Source organism: Cetorhinus maximus, chromosome 4, assembly GCF_964194155.1.
Source record: "Cetorhinus maximus chromosome 4, sCetMax3.hap1.1, whole genome shotgun sequence".
Classification (NCBI taxonomy): domain Eukaryota; kingdom Metazoa; phylum Chordata; class Chondrichthyes; order Lamniformes; family Cetorhinidae; genus Cetorhinus; species Cetorhinus maximus.
Genome location: NC_135882.1, coordinates 176210643 through 176231581, shown reverse-complemented (window position 1 = coordinate 176231581; position 20939 = coordinate 176210643). Strand labels below are relative to the sequence as shown.

The window sequence follows — 20939 nt, the reverse complement described above, 5'->3', positions numbered from 1 at the left end:
AAATACAAATATAAAACTTACTTAAACTATCTCTATTTCCTAAAAATATCCACTCTAACACTTAGACTGCTGACTTCCACTGAGATAGAAGCTATATGAATGAGTGTAATTGTTGTTTAGTTTGTTTTCGATTGATGTTGAATCAATCAATGTTTAATTGATGTTTTGGAGAATTCCCAAAAATAATTACTTCAGCACAGCAGTGTAACTAGCAATAATTCTGGGGCTCAAATAAAATTGGGTGTCAACATTTCTTCCATAAATGTTGCTAATATTTTTGTGGAGATGGGATGATCTGATGCAGTACTATACTATACGAGTAGTTTATCCATAAAATATAGTCCTAAAGTGTTTCACTTGAATGAGGCCCAGATCTTTTGGTCTTTGTATCGCTAGAGACTGGATATACTCCCAAGGTATGTTTTGGGACCCCATGGAAGTTTTTTCAACCAATTAGCGACAAACCCAATGAGAGGAGATGCAATTCTAGACCTAGTCTTGGGGAACGAAGAAGGGCAAGTGGGTGATGTAACAGTTGGCGACCATATGGGGACAGTGATCACAATTCAGTTAGATTTAGCATTACCGTGGAAAAGGACAGAGATAAGGCAGGAGTAAAAGTCTTGAACTGGGGGGGAAGGCAAATTTTGCAGAAATGAGAAGGGACTTGCCTGAGGTGGACTGGACAGCACTGCTGGAGGATAAAACAGTGGAAAACCAGTGGGAAGCACCAAAAAGCGAGATCCTAATTGTACAAAGTAGACATGTCCCCTACAAAAATAAGAGCGGTACTGCCAAATCTAGACCTCCCTGGTTGTCTAGAGGAATACAGGGGAAGATCAAACAGAAAAAGAAAGCGTACGATAGGCACAAAGAACTAAGCACTGCTGTTAGCCTAGACGAATAAAGGAAGTGCAGGGACGAAGTAAAAAAGGAAATAAGGAAATCAAAGAGAGGGCGTGAAAAAAGATTAGCAAGTAAAGTTAAAGATAACGCAAAGATCTTTTACCAATGCATTAATGCTAAAAGATTAATTAAGGAAAAAGTGGGACCTATCAGAGATGAAGATGGAAACTTGTGTGTAGATGCAGAGGCTGTGGGAAGGGTTTTGAATGAATATTTTGTCTCCGTGTTTCCAAAGGAAAGGGAGGATGTAGATATAGTAGTCCAGGAGGAACACTGCAAGATATTGGACGGGATAGCCATAAAGAGGGAGGAAGTACTCGAAGAGTTGAAATCCTTGAAAGTTGATCAGTCGCCAGGGCCAGATGGATTGTTTCCGAGGCTGCTGAAGGAAGTCAGGGAGGAGATAGCAGATGCTCTGAGGATGATTTTCCAATCTTCACTAGATACAGGGGAGGTACCGGAGGACTGGAGAAATGCAAATGTAGTTCCATTGTTTAAAAAGGGATCAAAGGAAATGCCAAACAATTATAGGCCAGTTAGTCTTACATTGGTGGTGAGCAAATTAATAGAATCAATCCTGAGAGATAAGATTAACTGTCATGTGGAAAGGCATGGACTAGTCAGGGATGGTCAGTGTGGATTTGTTAAAGGAAGGTCTTGCCTCACAAATTTGATTGAATTCTTTGAGGAAGTGACAAGAAGGGTTGATGAAGGTAGTGCAGTGGATGTTGTGTACATGGATTTTAGCAAGGCATTTGACAAGGTCCCACATGGCAGATTGGTCAGGAAAGTAAAAGCCCATGGGATTCAGGGTAATGTGGCAAACTGGATAAAAGGTTGGCTTTGTAACAGGAAACAAAGGGTAATGGTCGATGGATGCCCTTGCGAATGAAAAGTTGTCTCAAGTGGTATTCCACAGGGCTCAGTGTTGGGACCCTTGCTGTTTGTGTTATATATTGACGATTTGGACGTGAATGTGGGGGGCACGATTGGGAAATTTGCAGATGACACGAAAATTGGCCGAGTAGTGGATAGTGTAGAGGATAGCCATAGTCTCCAATAGATGGGTTGGTGGAGTGGGTGGTAAAGTGGCAGATGGATTTTAACGTAGAGAAATGCGAGGTCATACATTTAGGGAGGTCAAACAGTTACAGGGATTACACAATAAATGGGAATATACTAAGAGGGGTAGATGAAGTGAGATATCTTAGCGTACAACTACACAGGTCCCTGAAGGCAGCAGTTCAAGTAGACAAGGTTGTAAAGAAGGCATATGGAATGCTCTCCTTCATTGGCAGAGGTATAGAATATAAAAGTAAGGATATAATGTTGGAATTATATAAAACACTGGTGAGGCCACAACTGGAGTATTGTGTGCAGTTCTGGTCACCACATTACAGGAAGGACGTAATAGCTCTGGAGAGAGTGCAGAGGAGGTTTACAAGAATGTTGCCAGGGTTAGAAAAGTGTAGCTATGAGAAGAGATTGGATAGGTTGGGGCTATTTTCCTTAGAAGGCTGAGAGGTGACTTGATTGAGGTGTACAAAATGAGGGGAATAGATAGAGTGGACAGGGTAAAATCGTTTCCCTTGGTGGAAAATTCTAGAACCATGGGACATAGATTCAAGATAAGTGGCAGAAGGTGTAGGGGGGACATGAGGAAGAACTTTTTTTGCGCAGAGGGTAGTGGATGTCTGGAATTCGCTGCCCAAGTTGGTGGTAGAGGCAAAAACTTTAAACTCGTTTAAAAAGTACCTGGATCTGCACCTAAAGTGCTGTAAGCTGCAGGGCTATGGGCCGGGTGCAGGAAGGTGGGATTAGAAAGGGCACCTGGGTGTCCTCGGGCTGGCATGGACAAGATGGGCCAAATGGCCTCCTTCTGTGCTGTAACTTTTCTATGGTTCTAAGTCCCGACACACTGACTCTGTGGGAATTGCCTAGTAAGTTTGAACTTCTGATAGGCTATTTCCCCGCTCCCAGAGACCCTCTGAAAAAGCCATCCATTCTGAGTTACCTGGATAGTTCCAACTTACCTGGATAGTTATCCAGGAAATGTTAGACAGAAAAATGCTAGCCTAACTCCTGGTAACAATGCAACTGACATCCCCTTGACTCCCTGACCTAACCCCCTGACACCCCCGACTCCCAGGCTCCCCCCCTACCCCCTGAATCCACCGACCCGACATGACTAGCTCCCACTACCCAATTTGCCGTCAACATGACTGACTAGCTCCCGACCTGACAACCCCTCCCAACCCAACCCGATTATCCCCTGACCAATCTACTGACTCACCCACCCTACCCACCTAACCCACCTGCCACCCGACCCACTTACCTCAACCACATACCCATTTACACACCTACACACTCATCCATTCATTCATACATTGGACTGCATTTTACGTGCCTCTGCTGGGTGTGTTTCTCGCGGTGGGTGGGGGGGTCAAGTAGGGCAGGTCCGATCCCACCACCTTCCCACCCATCCCTGAGCTCAGCCCCATAATAGGGGGGTGAAATTGGGAACCCACCTGCCATATTTAAATAGGTAATCAAGGGTCAATTAGGCTTGTTAGGAAGCCATTTGACCTTGATAATACGCTGCCCACGTGATAAAACGTTTGACATGGGCAGCCAGGCAGGAGTGGACAGCCCAATTTTTTTTCTAAGTACAACCTTCAAAGCACAGGAAGGTAGAGGGGGCTTCAACTTTTTGAGGGATGCTCCTTGCAGATTGGGGGACAGCCCCTCTAAGATGGAAGCTCCCCCTTCCTGCCTTCCCGCAGCCTTAAACTCAACCCCCTCCCCTCATCCTCACCCCAGTCCCCCTCCCTGAGCAGCCATGACCCTACCTGCCCTAGACCCTGGACTTAGCTGCTCCGGGGATACGTGGACCTTCTTTGTCGTCTTCTTGCCGTCCTGGCAGCAGCCACTCACGCTCTTGGCGCTGCCGAGACCGATGGAGCTGCCAGCCAATGTAGCTCCAGAGGGCCCTTGTTTAGCCTGCCCGCAGCATGTTATGGCCGCAGGATGGGCTGGCATGGAGCGGTTTAGCTCCATGTCAACTTTGATTCCGGGACTGGGGGTGGGGTGTGGCGAGAGTGAGGTGGGTAAAGTGGGTCTGATCAGCATCACATACAGAGGTTCTGATTCTGATAGGAAGTTTTGGGCCATTCTTTTTGTTCAGTAAGCATAGGCAGTACAATATAAAATGAGGTTAATTAATCTGGATGATATATCAAAATGTATAATGGTAATAACACATCAGATTCTTGCCAGCAGTTAAAAAAGCTGCTATAATTTCTTTCTTCACTTGTGCATTCCATTTCCATTCCCAGGAATTCCTTTGTCTCCTCAGTGTCCATCTGTTTTTCTTGTCTGAGCCATTCATTCTTCCAATTATTGTTAGGTCTCAGAAAGTGAAGACGTTATTTAATTATCATGGAGTACCAGCAGCCTGTTTGGAACTAAATTTTACTGCTAAATGTCCACAGTGAGACTCCAGAGAAACCACTGCATTAGAAGTGTTCGAAGGTAGGGTATCAATGTACAGAATAATTAGACAGCACCTTCCAAACCCATGACCACTACCACCTAGAAGAACAAGGGCAGCAGACACATGGGAACACCACCACCTGGAAGTTCCCCTCCAAGTCACACACCATCCTGACTTGGAAATATATCGCCGTTCCTTCACTGTCACTGGGTCAAAATCCTGGAACTCCCACCCCAACAGCACTGTAGGTGTACCTACATAACATGGACTGCAGTGATTCAAAAAGGCAGCTCACCATCATTTTCTCAAGGGAAATTAAGGATGGGCAATAAATGCTGGCCTAGCCAGTGAAGCCCACATCCCGCAAATGAATTAAAAAAAACAAAGAATGTTTAGAGCTTTTTCCACTAACATCAGTTGTCATTTCCTCAGGTTCAGTTGCAGTTTAGAATTAAGATTCCTGAACCAGGCCAATATGTTCTTGTCGTTGAATATGCCAATGAAGATAAGAGACTGCACAAGCTTAATGTGGCTCTGCACAAACCTCTTGGAGCAGCAATGCGAGGGGAATTTAATCTGTACAGCTGCAAATACAGGTATGGTTAGGCACAGTGGGATGGGGCGGAAATGACTCTCGTTCCTCCGGCCTGGGTATTCTGCTGCGGGGAGGCAACTTCACCATCTCCGAGGTTAAGGAGGTGGTGGGCGGGCGACTCCTCGTAGCAGACGTAATGTACAAGAACGCTCCACTCCGGTTAATTAACGTGTATGGCCCGGCACAAGGGGCTGAGCGGCTGGAGGTTTTTCAGCAGCTCCCACTGCTGCTGGCGACCTCCAGGCCGGTCATTCTGGGCGGTGACTTCAACTGCATCATCGATGCGGCTGGACGATCCAGCAGGGCTGGCAGCAGATTGGACGCTACGTCCAGATCCCTGATGGAAACAGTTAAGGATGCCAAGCTGCACGACGTCTTCAGCAACCCTGCAGACGGAGCGCAGCATAGATACACCTGGTCGCGGCCAGACGGGTCCATTCGTTCCAGGATAGACTTCCTGTTTGTGTCCCGTGCATTCACAGTCAGATCCGCCGACGTCAAGCCGGTGTTCTTCTCTGACCACTGCCTCCTACTGGCGGACTGCCACTTGGAGAAGGACCTGAGGGTGGGCAGGGGGGCATGGAAGCTAAATGTGCAACTGCTGACCCCAGAGAACATTGAGGAGCTCAAGAGGGATTACAAAGGTTGGAGAACCGTGAAACCCCTCTTTGAGTCCCTGACACACTGGTGGGAAGCGATCAAGGGAAGCATCAAGAGGTTTTTCATCCTCAAAGGCACCCAGAAAGCTAGAAAGGAACAGAGGGAAATGTCCCGACTCCAGAAAAAGATGCAGAATCTGCTCCGGCTGCAGTCGATGGGGGTCGATGTCAAGGAGGAGCTCCAAGAGGTGAAGAGCCAGCAAGCCTCGCACTTTGCCTCGGAGGCCTCCAAGATCATCTTCCGTTCCAGAGTCCGCTCCGTGGAGCAGGATGAGACGTGCTCACGTTTCTTCTTCCAAAAGGTACACAGAGAGAGCTCTGTGATCAGCAGCCTGAAGGAAGAAGACGGCTCAGTAAAGTCATCACGGTCCGACATTCTGAGGATCAGCAAATCCTTTTATGCCGGATTGTATGACGTGAAGCCCACGGACAGCACGGCCTCCCAGTCCTTCCTGTCCTCTATCACGGAGGTCTTAGACGACAGTACGCGGGAGAGCCTGGACAAACCGCTAACTCCTGATGAACTGACTAAGGCCCTTGAGTCCTTCGAGAAGAGTAAGACTCCCGGAAGCGACGGCTTGCTGGCGGAGTTGTATTCGGCTCTGTGGGACTTGATCGGCCCAGACTTGCTAGGAGTGTACGAGAGTATGCTCCTGGCCGGTAGTATGTCAGAATCCATGAGGAAAGGCATCATCACCCTCATCTACAAGCACAAGGGGGAAAGGGAGGAAATTAGAAATTGGCGACCCATTTCACTGTTGAATGTGGACTATAAGATTCTGTCCAAGGTCATCGCCAATCGGGTCAAATCCGCTCTGGAATTGGTGATTCACCCTGACCAGACCTGCTCTGTGCCAGGCAGGAAGATCTCTGACAGCCTGGCGCTGCTCAGGGATACGATTGCCTATGTACAGGACAGGGGTGTGGATACCTGCCTCATCAGCTTGGATCAGGAGAAGGCCTTTGACAGAATATCGCACACCTACATGGGGGATGTGCTCTCCAAAATGGGGTTTGGGGAGGGAATTCGAAATTGGATCCAACTGCTCTACACTAACATCAGTAGCGCAGTCTCAATCAATGGGTGGGAAACAGATAGCTTTCCGATTAAATCTGGAGTCAGGCAGGGCTGTCCTCTCTCGCCTGTCCTTTTCGTGTGTTGCATAGAACCCTTTGCCGAGTCCATCAGGAAGGATCCGGGCATAGGAGGAGTGACGATCCCAGGCAGTGGAGGCACTCAGGTAAAAGCCTCCCTGTACATGGACGACGTCGCCGTCTTCTGCTCGGATCCGCTGTCGGTGCGCAGACTGATGCACATCTGCGACCAGTTCGAACTGGCCTCGGGAGCCAAGGTAAATCGTGGGAAGAGCGAGGCCATGTTCTTTGGGAACTGGGCTGACCGATCCTTTGTCCCCTTCACTGTCAGGGCTGACGGCCTGAAGGTGCTGGGGATATGGTTCGGAGGGACCGGGGCATGCGTTAGAAACTGGAAGGAGCGAGTGTCTATGGTGAAAAGGAAACTGGGCATGTGGGAGCGACGCTCCCTCTCCATTGCGGGTAAGAACCTGGTCATCAGGTGTGAGGCACTCTCGCTGTTGCTGTACGTGGCGCAGGTCTGGCCCATTCCAGACTCCTGCGCGACGACGATCACTCGAGCCATCTTCCGCTTTATCTGGAGGTCGAAAATGGATCGTGTCCGCAGGGACGCGATGTACAAGCCTCTAGATAAAGGGGGAAAAAACGTGCCCAACATCGCCCTCATACTGATGGCCACCTTTGTGTGTGGCTGCATCAAGCGGTGCGTAGACCCTCAGTACACAAACACCAAGTGTCACTACGTGCTGAGGTTCTACCTGTCCCCGGTGTTGCGAAGGATGGGTTTGGCCACGCTGCCGCGGAACGCTCCAAGTAGTTGGACCGTGCCGTACCACCTGTCCCTGGTGGAAAAATTTATGCAGAAAAACACCTTTGACCACAAGTCCATCAGGCAGTGGTCAGCACGTAACGTCCTAGAGGCCCTGAGGGAAAAGGAGAGGGTGGACCCTGTGGGATGGTTCCCCGAGCAGACTGTCAAAGTCATTTGGCAGAATGCCTCATCGCCAGAACTTTCCAACAAGCACCAAGACGTAGCTTGGCTGGTGGTGAGAAAGGCCCTCCCCGTCAGATCCTTCCTACACGCCAGGAGTCTCACCCCCTCTGCACATTGCCCTCGAGGTGGCTGTGGTGGGGAAGAGACCGTTGTTCACCTCCTTGTGGATTGTGCCTTTGCAAAGAAAGTCTGGAGAGAGATGCAGTGGTTGCTGTCGAGGTTCATCCCGAGCAGTTCTGTGACACAGGACTCTGTGCTCTACGGGCTGTTCCCAGGGACACACACCGAGACAAACATCAACTGCAGCTGGAGGATCATCAACTCGGTGAAAGACGCGCTTTGGTCTGCCCGAAACTTGTTGGTCTTCCAGCGCAAAGAGTTGTCCCCGACCGATTGTTGCGGACTGGCACAATCCAAAGTCCAGGACTACGTGCTGAGGGACGCACTAAAGCTTGGGGCAGCTGCCGCAAAGGCGCAATGGGGAAGGGTCGCTGTCTAAGACCTTTCTGCCACAGCGCACCGAGGGACTGGGAACTGTTTAGAGCCCCTTGGGCTGTACAGCTCAAAATGAAAGGCTGTAAATGATTGTAATATTGTTTGTACTGATGCACCTGGTGATACATTTTGTAAAAGTTTAACCTGGATTGTACCCTTGTAATGGTGTTTTTGAAATGGTTTGGAATGTGATTGAAGATATTTTATGAATAAAGTATATTTTTGCAAAAAAAAACAGTGGGATGGACCAAGGTAATATGAGCCCTCATTGGTGTGGCTACATGCAACAGGTCTGACATTGGTAATGTAAAGATGAATCTCTGCTTGTTAGTGTGTTTAAACACAACATGACAACCCAGCAATATAGTCAAAAAATGCAGTGAGCAATCTTCACAAGTTAGTGTGGCTAAACCCCACAGGAATGATCCTAGAAATATAGTAATAAAAGAGGCAAAGAGGTTTCTCATGAAATCCCTATTGGATTATTGAACCCCTTCAGAATCTTAAAGACTTCCGTCAGGTTACCCTTCAGTCTTCTCTCTTATAGAGAAAAGCAGCCCCAGCCTTTCTTGAGGGCTAAATGTTCTCAGTTCTTGTATTATTCTTGTGATAATAAAAGCAAAATACTGCAGATGCTGGAAATCTGAAACAAGCAGATCAGGCAGCATCTGTGGAGAGAAACATGTGTAGTGATAAATCTGGTTAGTGCATCATCAGCAATGCAAAATAAGATCAGGAATTGCAATGAAATATTGTAATAAAATACTGTAATTTACTAATATAAAAATCAATGGACTGCAGGATGACAAATGTTTTGATTTGTTGTATTTATAAAAGATAAAATTATGCCCATGTGCATTTGCTGCAGTTTCCTTTGTCGGAGTGTTGCAGTTGACCCACAGAGTCGCATAGCGGTTTTTGATCTGCCTTCTTATGCTGACCTCCTTCTACAGGGAACATCGATCAGTTTTTTACTGGTAGGTACACGATTCATTGTGATGTGTGTACCAGGTGTGCAAGCCATGCATTTTCTTCATTACTGTACATTTTAGAAAAAGTTGCATTTGGCAAGTTTATTGTTTTTCTTGAGGTAAGATATATTTTCCAATCTCGAAGAAGTTGCTATACGTGCTGTTAGAACACATCAGCTAACAGCATACAGCATATGTTGGTGATGGACAAGGTACACACCGAAAATTCACTCTGAACAAAAAATTAATTATTTTACAAAAAAAAATCCTCTAGGTAACAATTGTGCAGCTTAATGTCTGTAAAGTAACATCTTCAGATGTTCAGCACCATTCACGACTCCTCACATACTGAAGCAGTCCATGTCCAAATGCAGCAAGACCTGGACAATGTCCAGGCTTGGGCTGACAAGTGGCAAGTAACATTCACAAGTGCCAGGCAATGACCATCTCCAACAAGAGAAAATCCAACCATCACTCCTTGATGTTCAATAGCATTATCATCACTGAACCCTCCACTATCAACATCCTGGGGGTTACCATTGACCAGAAACTGAACTGGACTAGCCATAGAAATACTGTCACTACAACAGCAGGTCAGAGGCTAGGAATCGTGCAATGAGTAACTCACCTCCTGACTCCCCAAACCTGTCCACCATCTACAAGGCACAAGTCAGGACTGTGATGGAATACTCCCCACTAGCCTGGATGAGTGCAGGTCCCACAACACTCAAGAAGCTCAACACCATCCAGGACAAAGCAACCCGCTTGATTGGCACCACATCCACAAACATTCACTTCCTTCACCACCCACGCACAGTAGCAGCAGCAGTGTGTACCATCTACAAGATGCACTGCAGGAATTCACCAAGGCTCCTTCGACAGCACCTCCAAAACCCATGACCATTACCAACTAGAAGGACAAGGGCAGCAGACACATGGGAACACCACCACCTGGAAATTCCTCTCCAAGTCACTCACCATCCTGACTTGGAAATATATCACTGTTCCGTCGCTGGGTCAAAACCCTGGAACTCCCTTCCTAACAGCACTGTGGGTGTACCTATACCACATGAACTGCAGCAGTTCAAGAAGGCAGCTCACCACCACCTTCTCAAGGGCAACTAGGGATGGGCAATAAATGCTGGCCCAGCCAGTGAAGCCCACATCCCCCTGTGGATGAATAAAGACAAAATCCATGATTAATTAAAGACCTGCTCTAAAATCTTAATAGGTTGAAATTACAGGATACTATAGCAACAAACATTCATTGCATTCATGTGACCTCTCTTTGTTTACTATTTTAATGAAGGTGTTAGTCTCTTCAGTTTATCCGTTTAGGCCATTCAGCCCTTTGAGCCTACTCTGCCATTCAGTTAGGTCATGGCTGATCTCCTACTTCAACACCATTTTCCTGCACTATCCCTGTATCTCTTGATGCTTTTAACATGTAGGAATCTATTGATCTCAGTCTTGGACATACTCAATGACTAAGCCTCCACAGTCCTCTGGGGCAGAGAATTCCAAAGATTCACCACTGAGTAAAGAAATTCCTCCTCATCTCAGTCATAAATGGCCTGACCCTTATTCTGAGGCTGTGTCCCCTGGTTCTAGAACCACCCCCTCCCCACCCCACCACGTCCCCCAGCAAGGGGAAACACCCTTCCTGCACCTACCCTGCCGAACCCTGGAAGAATTTTGTATGTTTGAATGAGATCACGTCTCATTCCTCTAAACTCCAGAGAATACAGGCCCAGTCTATTTAATCTTTCCTCACAGGACAATCCCTTCATCCCAGGAATTAATTTGGTGAACCTCTGTTGCACTCCCTCTATGGCAAGTATATCTTTCCTTAGGTAAGGAGATCAAAACTGCGCACAGTTCTCCAGATGAGGTCTCACCAAGGCTCTATATAATTGCAGTAAGACATCTTTACTCCTATACTCAAATCCTCTTGAAATAAAGGCCAGCATAACATTTGCCTTCTTAATTGCTTGCTGTACCTGCATGTTAGCTTTCAGTGACTCATGAACAAGGACTCCCAAGTCCCTTTGAAGTTCAAAACTTCCCAGCCTCTCACCATTTAAGAAATACTCTGCATTTCTGTTTTTCCTACCAAGGTGGATAACCTCACATTCTCCACAGTGTAAGCTATCTGCCAAATTTTTGCCCACTTGCTTTGCCTCTCCAAATCCTCTTGAAGTGTCTTAGCATCCTCCTCACAACTCACACTTCCACCTAGTTTTGTGTCATCTGCAAACTTGGAAATATGACATTTAATCCCCATATTCAAATCATTGACAGATTGTGAATAGCTGCCCCACTTGTCACAGCCTGCCAACCTCAAAATGACCCATTTATTCCTACTGTTTTCTGTCCGTTAACCAGTTCTCAATTCATGCCTGTATACTACCCCCAATCCCATGTGCTCCAATTTTGTTTACCAACATCTTGAGGGACCGTGTCGAAAGCTTTCTGAAAATCTAAAAGTACCACATCTGCTGGTTCCCCCTTATCTATTTTGCTAGTTACATCCCCAAAAAACTTCAACAGGTCTATTAAACAATTTCCCTTCCATAAATCCATGTTGACTTTGCCCAACACTACCATTATTTTCTAGGTGTCCTGTTATCACATCCTTTATTACAGACATCCAGTAATTTCCCTGATGTCAGGCCACCAAGTCTGTAGTTCCTCATTTTCTCTCTCCCTCCTTTCTTAAATAGTGGGGATACATTTGCCACCTTCCAATCTGAAGGAACCATTCCAGAGTCCATGGAATTTTGAAAGATGACTGCCAATGCATCCATCTCTACAGCCACCTCTTTCAACATTCTCAGATATAAATCGTCAGGTCCTGGGGAACTAACTACTTTAAATCCCATTAATTTTTCTAGGACTATTTTTTATTTACTCATTAATTTCCTGCAGTTTCTCACTTGTACAAGTCCATTGATTCTGTATGATTTCTGAGAGGTTTTTAGTATTCTCCTCCATGAATGCAGACACAAAATATTTGTTTAATTTCTCTGTCATTTCTTTATTCCCCATTATAAATTCTCCTGACAAAAGCAGCAGATGCTGGAAATCTGAAACAAAAACAGAAAATGCTGGAAAAAATCAGCAGGTCTAGTAGCATCTGTGGAAAGAGATACAGAGTTAACGTTTCTGAAGAAGGGTCAGCATTTTCTGTTTTTGTTTCATAAATTCTCCTGACACTGTTTGTAATGGACCCACATTTGTCCTTGCTAATCTTTTCCTTTTTACATACTTAGGAACTTTTACAGACCATTTTTATGTTTCATGCTAGTTTACTCTCACATTCTATTTTCCCTTTCTTAATCCTTTTCTTGGTCCTCCTTTGCAGAATTCTAAAATGTTCCCAATTCTCAGGCTTACCATTTTTTTTTTGGTGACTTTATACACCTCTTCCTATGATATGTTGCAACCCTTGGGGCAGAATCTTCTGTTTGGTGTGCATGGGCAGGCCCTGCTCGCCGACGCATAAAATGATGCGCGGTGACGTTGGATGTGCGTCCCGACGTCACCACGCGTCATTCTGATCTTCTGTTAGACAGGCATGCACCGGAGTCGGCTGCGCTCCCGCTGAACTGTCAAAGGCTTGTTAAGGCCCTAAATAAAACAGTTAACCCAATTGAGAAAGCTGCCGTCCAACCTTCAGGTTGGCGGACAGGCGAAGAGCGCAGGTGGCCTTTGCATTTTTTATGAAACCTCATCCACGGGCGGGATGAGGTTTCATGAAGGTTTTTTTTTAGTTAAATAAAAATTTTTATGAAAATTCATAAACATGTCCCAGCTTATGTGACACTGACATGTGTAAATGATTTTTAACTTTTTTTATTTTGGTGTTTCATAGTTGAATTTAATCTCCGAGGCAGCTCCGTGCCTAAGGGAGATTGCTGCGCTCTTTCGTGTGCATGCGCAAAAGAGTGCAGGCCCCAACTCTCCGTCCTCTCCCCACTCGCTCAGGTAGCAATGAGCGGTACCGGGCGTGTGTCACGCTGGGAGGGCCTTAATTGGCCCGCCCACATAGAATGGCGGCACACAGCCGATCATGAGTGGCGATCGGCTACATGCCCGCTCCCGACTGGCCCACCCAACAGGGAGAAAATTCTCCCCTTGTTGTCTTTTGTTAGCCATGGTTGAAATACTTTCCTTGCTGGGTTTTTGTGCATTCAAGGAATGTATTTTGATAGATCTTCTATATTCAGGGAATACAATCCTAGTCTATGCAATCTGCCCTCATAATTTAACCAGTTTAGCCAGAGTATCATTCTGGTAAATCGACACTGCATTCCTTTCAAAGTCACGATATCCTTCCTGAGGTGCAGTGCCCAGAACTGAAAGCAGTTTCTCTAGATGGAGTCTAATCTGTATAGCTATTACTTAACTTTCACCCCTTTTGTATTCCAACCCCCTTGAAATAAAGCTCCATATTTCATTCGCCTTTTCAATACTAGGTGGACAGGTATAAAAAGTTATTAGTACCCCCACTGCTGCTTTAGTTGGGATCTGCCGACTCTACACAGAATGGGAATCGATCCTGCTACCTTTTAATTTACATGGCTCTGTCATTCACGGAATCACAGAGTGCAGAAGAGGCCTTTCGGCCCATCGAGTCTGCACCGACACGTGAGAAACACCTGGCCTACCTAATCTCATTTACCAGCACTTGGCCCATAGCCTTGAATGTTATGACGTGCCAAGTGCTCATCCAGGTACTTTTTAAAGGAAGAGGCGCAACCCGCCTCCACCACCCTCCCAGGCAGTGCATTCCAGACCGTCACCACCCTCTGGGTAAAAAAGTATTTCCTCACATTCCCCCTAAACCTCCTGCCCCTCACCTTGAACTTATGTCCCCTTGTGACTGACCCTTCAACTAAGGTGAACAGCTGCTCCCTATCCACTCTTTCCACGTCCCTCATACTCTTGTACACCTCGATCAGGTCGCCCCTCAGTCTTCTCTGCTCCAACAAAAACAATCCAAGTCTATCCAACCTCTCTTCATAACTTAAATGTTTCATCCCAGGCAACATCCTGGTGAATCTCCTCTGCACCCCCTCCAGTGCAATCACATCCTTCCTATAATGTGGCAAACAGACCTGCATGACATAAGTGCTATGAGCCATAAAGGGAAACTCACTGTTATCAAATGCATTAAATATCCTGACAAGATGCTAAAGGGTATAGACAAAGTAGACGTGGAGCAGATGTATAAGGCATAGTTTTAGGCTAAGGGGTGGTAGATTTAAATCAGAGGTGAGGAGGAATTACTTTTCTCAAAAGATCGTGAATCTGTGGATTTCACTACCTCAGAGTGCAGTGGATGCTGGGACGTTAAATAACTTTAAGGAGGAGATGGACAGATTTTTAATTAGTAATGGGTTGAAAGGTTATGGGGAGAGGGCGGGAAATTGGAGTGAGGCCGAAATGAGATCAGCCATGATCGTATTGAATGGCGGGGCAGGCTCGAAGGGCCGAATTGCCTACTTCTGCTCCTAGTTCTTATGTTCTTAAGACAGCACATTTGTATTTCTGAACTGACTTGGATTTGCTGAACAGATTAAGATAACATGATACTTATTAATATTTTGCATTTTTTTTATTCCTTTCCATTGACAGCACAAAGTTTATTTCATACCAGTTAAAGAATTCTGCATTGAACACATAGAACCCAAAGTCCACTGCATCGCCACTCATGGACCCGTCACAAACAGGAGGTAAAACCTATCATATGAACTTTCCTGTTCCACATTTCAAAATGGGGAAAATTATAAAACAATGGCTGCAAAAATCCAGGGGGCCATCATCTCATCAATCTTAGGTTGAGCCTGTTGTGACCTTGCCAAAGGTCACTTCATTAACCCATGTATATTAACCAGGTAAGTGCATGATGGAGGCTGAAAAATAGAACAGAGTTTCCACGACCTAGGGTGTGAAGGCTGGTGCATACCTTGGTATTATTGCCCCCTATTAAAAGAGTGTTGAAATACTTTATGTTTATTATGATCTGGAATGTGCAGGCTAAAAGGGCAGTGGAAGCAGATTCCACAATATCTTATAGGACAGAATTGGATAAATACTTAAAAAGGAGGAATTTGCAGGGCTATGGGGAAAGAGCAGGAGAGTGGGACTAATTGGATAGCCTTTTCAAAGAGCCAGAACAGGCACAATGGGCTGAATGGCTTCCTCATGTACTGTGAGATTCTATGATTCTTGGAATGTGGGCAATGCTGCAAACTTAAAGTTTATTGACCATCTGTAAATGCCCTTGAGAATCTGAAGGTCATAGTGAGCCACCTTCTGCTGCAGTCCAGGTGTGAAGCGCTCCCAGAATGCTGTTGGGAAGGGAGTTTCAGGATTTTGACTCAGCAATGCTGAAGCACCAACAACATATTTCCACATCAGGTTGATGTGTGACTGAGAGGGGAACCTCTAGGAGATGATATTCCCATAACATTGCTGCTGTTCCCATTCTTGTGCTGAGCGATGCTGAAAGCTTGGCAAGGGGCTGCAGTACATTGTATAGATTGTAAGTACTGCAGTTGAACTATGCCAGTGGTGGAAGAGGTAGATATTGAGTTCAGGGGAGGGGCAGAAATTAAGTGGCCTGCTTCATACCAGATAGCGTTGAGATCCTTAAAAGTTGTTGTGGCTAAGCCTATCAGGGAAGTGAAGAGTATTCTATCACACTGGGGATAGAAAGATTTAATTATAAGGGCAGGTTGTATAGGCGAGGCTTCTATTCCTTAAAGTATAGTAGATTAAGGGATACTGTGATTGAGGTATTTAAGATACAAACATACGAATTAGGAGCAGGATTAGGCCACTCGGCCCCTCGAGCCTGCTCCACCATTCAATAAGGTATTGGCTGATCTGAATGTAACCTCAATCCCACATTCCTGCCTACCCCTGATAACCTTTCACCCACCTATCTAGCTCTGTCTTAAAAATATTCAAAGACTCTGCTTCCACCACCTTGCGAGGAAGAGAGTTCCAAAGACTTTCAACCCTCAAAAAATTTCTCCTCATCTGTCTTAAATGAGCGATCCCTTATTTTTTTTTTAAACAATGACCCCCTAGTTCTAGGTTCTCCCATAAGAGGAAACATCCTCTCCACATCCACTCTGTCAAGACCCCTCAGGATCTTAAAGATTTCAGTTAAGCTGCCTCTTACTCTTCTAAATTCCAGTGGGTACAAGCCTAACCAGTCCAGCCTTTCCTCATAACACAACCCACCCATTCCTGGTATTAGTTCCAGTAAACCTGCTCTGAACTGTTTCTAATGCATTTACATCTTTCTTTAAATAAGGAGACTAGTACTGTACACATTCCAGATGCAACTGAAGCATCACCTCCCTACTTCTGTCTTCAACTCCCCTCACAATAAGTGATAACATTCTATTAGCTTTCCCAGTTACCTGCTGTATCTGAAAACTAACCTTTTGTGATTCATGCAGTAGGACACTCCAATCCCTCTGAATCTCAGAGCTCTGCAATCTCTCACCATTTAGATAATAAGCTTCCTTTTTATTCTTCCTGCCAAAATGAACAATTTTACATTTGCCCACATTATACTCCATTTGCCAGATCTTTACCCACTCACTTAACCTATCTATGTCACTTTGTAGCCTCCTTACATCCTTTTCACAATTTACTTTCCTACCTATGTTTGTGTCGTCAGCCAACTTAGCCACCATTCCCTCCATCCCTTCATCTAAGTCAGTAATATAAATTGTAAAAAGTTGAGGCCCCAGCACTGACCCCTGTGGCACACCACTCATCACATCCTGCCAACCAGAAAAAGACCCATTTATGCCTACTCTCTGCTTCCTGTTAGCTAACCAATCTTCTATCCATGCCAATATGATACCCCCTACACCATGAGCTTTTATTTTCTGCAATAACCTTTGATGTGGCACTTATCAAATCTGGAAATCTAAACCAGTACATCCACTGGTACCCCTGTATCCACAGCACACGTGACTCCAAATGAACTCCAAAGAACTCCAATAAATTGATTAAACATGATTTCCCTTTTACAAAGCCATGTTGACTCTGCCTGATTGCCTTGAATTTTTCTAAGTGCCCTGCTATAGCATCTTTAATAATAGCTTCTAACATTTTCCATATGACAGATATTAGACTAACTGGCCTATAATTTCCTGCTTTGTCTCCTTCCCTTTTTGAATAAAGAAGTTATATTTGCTACTTTCCAATCTAATGGAGCCTTCCCCAAATCTAGGGAATTTTGGAAAATTAAAACTATTGCATCAGCTATCTCTCTAGCCACTTCTTTCAAGACCTTAGCGTGAAGTCCATCTGGACCTGGGGATTTGTCAGCCCGCAGCCTCCATAATTTGCTCGATACCACTTCCCTGGAGATTGTAATTTTCCCAAGTTCCTCCCTCCCTTCCATTTCCTGATTTACAGCTATTTCTGGGATGTTACTTGTGTCCTCTACAGTGAAGACTGGCGCAAAATATCTGTTTAACTCGTCTGCCATCTCCCTACTTTCCATTATCAATTCCCCAGACACTCTCTCAATCGGACCAATGCCCACTTTGGTAACTCTTTTCTTATTTAAATATGTATAAAAACTCTTACTCTCCATCTTTATATTACTATCTAGCTTTCTCTCATACTCTAATTTTTCTCTCCTTAATCTTTTTGTCACTCTTTGTTGTTCTTTATATTCTTTCGAATCTTCTAACCTGCCACCCATCTTTGAACAATTATATGCTTTTTTTTTAAAGTTTGATACTGTCTTTAGCTTTTTTAGTTAACCATAGATGGTGGGCCCTCCCCTTGGAATTTTTCCTTTCTCATTGGAATGTATATATTCTGTGTATTCTGAAATATCTTTTTAAATGTCTGCCACCAGACTTCTATTGGCATATCCCTTAACCTCATTTGCCAGTTCACTATAGCTAGCTCTGCTTTCATGCCCTCATAATTGCTCTTATTTAAGTTTAAAATAATAGCCTTGGACGCAATCATTTCTCCCTCAAAATGAATATAAAATCCAGTCATATTACGATTGCTGCTACCTAGGGGTGTCTTCACTAGGAGGTTATCAATTAATCCTATCTTGTTGCTCAATACCAGGTCTAGTATAGCCTGCTCTCTGGTTGGCTCCAGAATGTACTGTTCTAAGAAAATATCTCGAAAACATTCTATGAACCTCTCATCTGCGTTACCTTTGCACACCTGATTTTTCCAGTCTATATGTAGGTTAAAATCTCCCATGATTATTGCTGTACCTTTCTGGCAAGCTTCCATTTTCCCTTCTATTATACTCTGTCCTACTATGTAGTTACAATTAGGAGCCTGTACACCACTCCCACAAGTGACTTCTTGCCTTTATCATTCCTCATCTGAACCCAAACCGCTTCTACATCCTGATTTCCTGAACTTAGGTCATCCTTCTCTAATGTGCTAATACCGTCATTAATTAACTGAGCCACCTCTCCACCTTTTCCCAACTTCTTGTCCTCCCTAAATGTCACATACCCTTCAATATTCAGTTCCCAATCTATCTCATCTTGTAGCCATGTCTCTGCAGTGGCTATCAAATTGTACTTATTTATTTCTATTTGCCTTATCAGTTTATCTGTTTTGTTACAGAGCCTTTAGTTCAGTCCTTCTGTTATTCTTGTAGCATCCAGCCTTATCTGCTGATTTACTCTTAGATTTGTACTCTGTCCCCTCCTGTCACAGTGTATTTATTATTTCCCGCATTAATACTTGTCTCTCTTGCCGTGTCTCTACTCTTTGGTTTACCACATCTTCCCAGATTTGATCCCTTGCCCCTACTATTCAGTTTCAAACCCTCTCTACTTCCCTAGTTATGCAGCTCGCGAGAACACCAGCCCCAGCACGGTTCAGGTGTAGACCATCCCAATGGTACAGAGCCCATTGTTCCCAATACTGGCGCCAGTGCCCCACAAACCTGAACGCTCTTCTCCCCCACCAGTCTTTGAGCCATGCATTCGTTCCTCTAATCTTATTTGCCCTATGCCAATTTGCCTGTGGCTCAGGTAATAATCCAGAAGTCATTACCTTTGAGGTTCTGCTTCTTAATTTGGTGCCTAGCTCATCATACTGACAATGCAGAAACCCCTTCCTCATCCTGCCTATGTCGTTGGTACCTACATGGGCCATGACCACTGGATCATCCCTCTCCCACTGCAAGTTCCTTTCCAGCCCTGAGCAGATGTCCCAAACCCTGGCACCGGGCAGGCCATAAAACCATAAGCCCATAAGACGTAGGAGCAGAAGTAGGCCATTCGGCCCACCAAGTCTGCACCACCATTCAATGAGATCATGGCTGATCTGATAATCCTCCACTCCACTTTCCTGCCTTTTCCCCATAACCCTTGATTCTCTTACTGATTAAAAATCTGTCTACCTCAGCCTTGAATATACTTAACGACCCAGCCCCTACAGGCCTCAAGGTAAAGAATTCCACAGATTGACGACCCCAAGAGAAGAAATTCCTCCTCATCTCGGTTTTAAATGGGTGACCCCTTACTCTGATATTATGCCCTCTGGTCCTAGACTTTCCCACAAGGAGAAACAACCTCTCAGCATCTACCCTGTCAAGCCCCCTAAGAATCTCATATGTTTCAATAAGGTCACCTCTCATTCTTCTAAATTCCAATGAGTACAGGCCCAACCTCTCATAAGAAAATCCCTCCATACCCAGGATCAACCTAGTGAACCTTCTCTGGACTGCCTCCAATGCCAGTATATCTTTCCTTCAATTTCTGTAGGGCAAGAAAGAGGAATCAAACACTCCCTACTCCCTACTCCCCTCTCCCAACTCACCAATCTTCACTTAGTTAGTCAAGGCTGCACTAAAGAACCCTGAATTTATAGTAAACTGAACTGGAGCAACAGTAACCAGATTCAAGCAGTTAGCTAATTAACTACTCAGCTCCTAAAGCTGAGAGTGAGTCTACCCTGTCTAAACTGCAAGAACTTAGCCTGCTTACGCAATACTTTCCAGTTACTGCTAATTACAGACTAGATTAGATTTTAAGAGCAAAATTTAAGAACAAAATTAACACTTAAAACTCCCCTCTCATCAAACTCTAAGTCTTCACCTCAGTTAGCCAGCTGTTAGTTGGATGATTAAGGAAGTTGATAGGGTAGATAGAGAGCAACTATTTACTTTGAGCAATTTACTTAGTGCCATTCTCCTGCCTTCTCCCCATAACCCCTTGCACATTCTTCCTTTTCAGAGAACAGTCTAATGCCCTTTTGAATATCACGGTTGAACCTGCCTCCACCACATTCTCCGGCTGTGCCTTCCAGACCTTAACCACTCGCTGTGTGAAAAAGTTTTTCTTTCATATTGCCTTTCCTTCTTTTGCAAATTGCCTTCAATGTGTGCCCTCTTGTTCTCGATCCTTTCATGAGTGGGGACAGTTTCTCCCTATCTACCCTGTTCAGGAATGATGTCAGGAAGCAATTCTCCACACTAAGGAGAGTGAAAACCTGGAACTCCCCTAAAAAGCTGGTGAAGCTGGGGCTCAAATGAAAAATTCAAAACTGAGCTTGATAGATTTTTGCCAAGCAAGAGTTATTAAGGGTTACGGAGCCAGGGCTGGTAAATGGATCTAAGGTATAGAGCAGTCATGATCTAATCGAATGGCACAACAGTCACTGTCCTGCCTTTGTAGCCATGACATAGAATATATTTGGATCA

General features: G+C 45.0%; 1 protein-coding gene across 4 annotated transcripts in view; it reads left to right on the top strand.

The window, feature by feature from the left end:
• The window catches only part of lama3 (laminin, alpha 3), a 500534-nt gene that overhangs the window by 298964 nt on the left and 180631 nt on the right, over positions 1 to 20939 (top strand). For all 4 annotated transcript variants that reach the window (XM_078541180.1, XM_078541178.1, XM_078541182.1 and 1 more), the window contains exons 26-28: positions 4832 to 4995; positions 9106 to 9214; positions 14849 to 14946. In XM_078541180.1, the coding sequence (XP_078397306.1) occupies positions 4832 to 4995; positions 9106 to 9214; positions 14849 to 14946 (371 nt within the window). The remainder of the gene's footprint in view (positions 1 to 4831; positions 4996 to 9105; positions 9215 to 14848; positions 14947 to 20939) is intronic.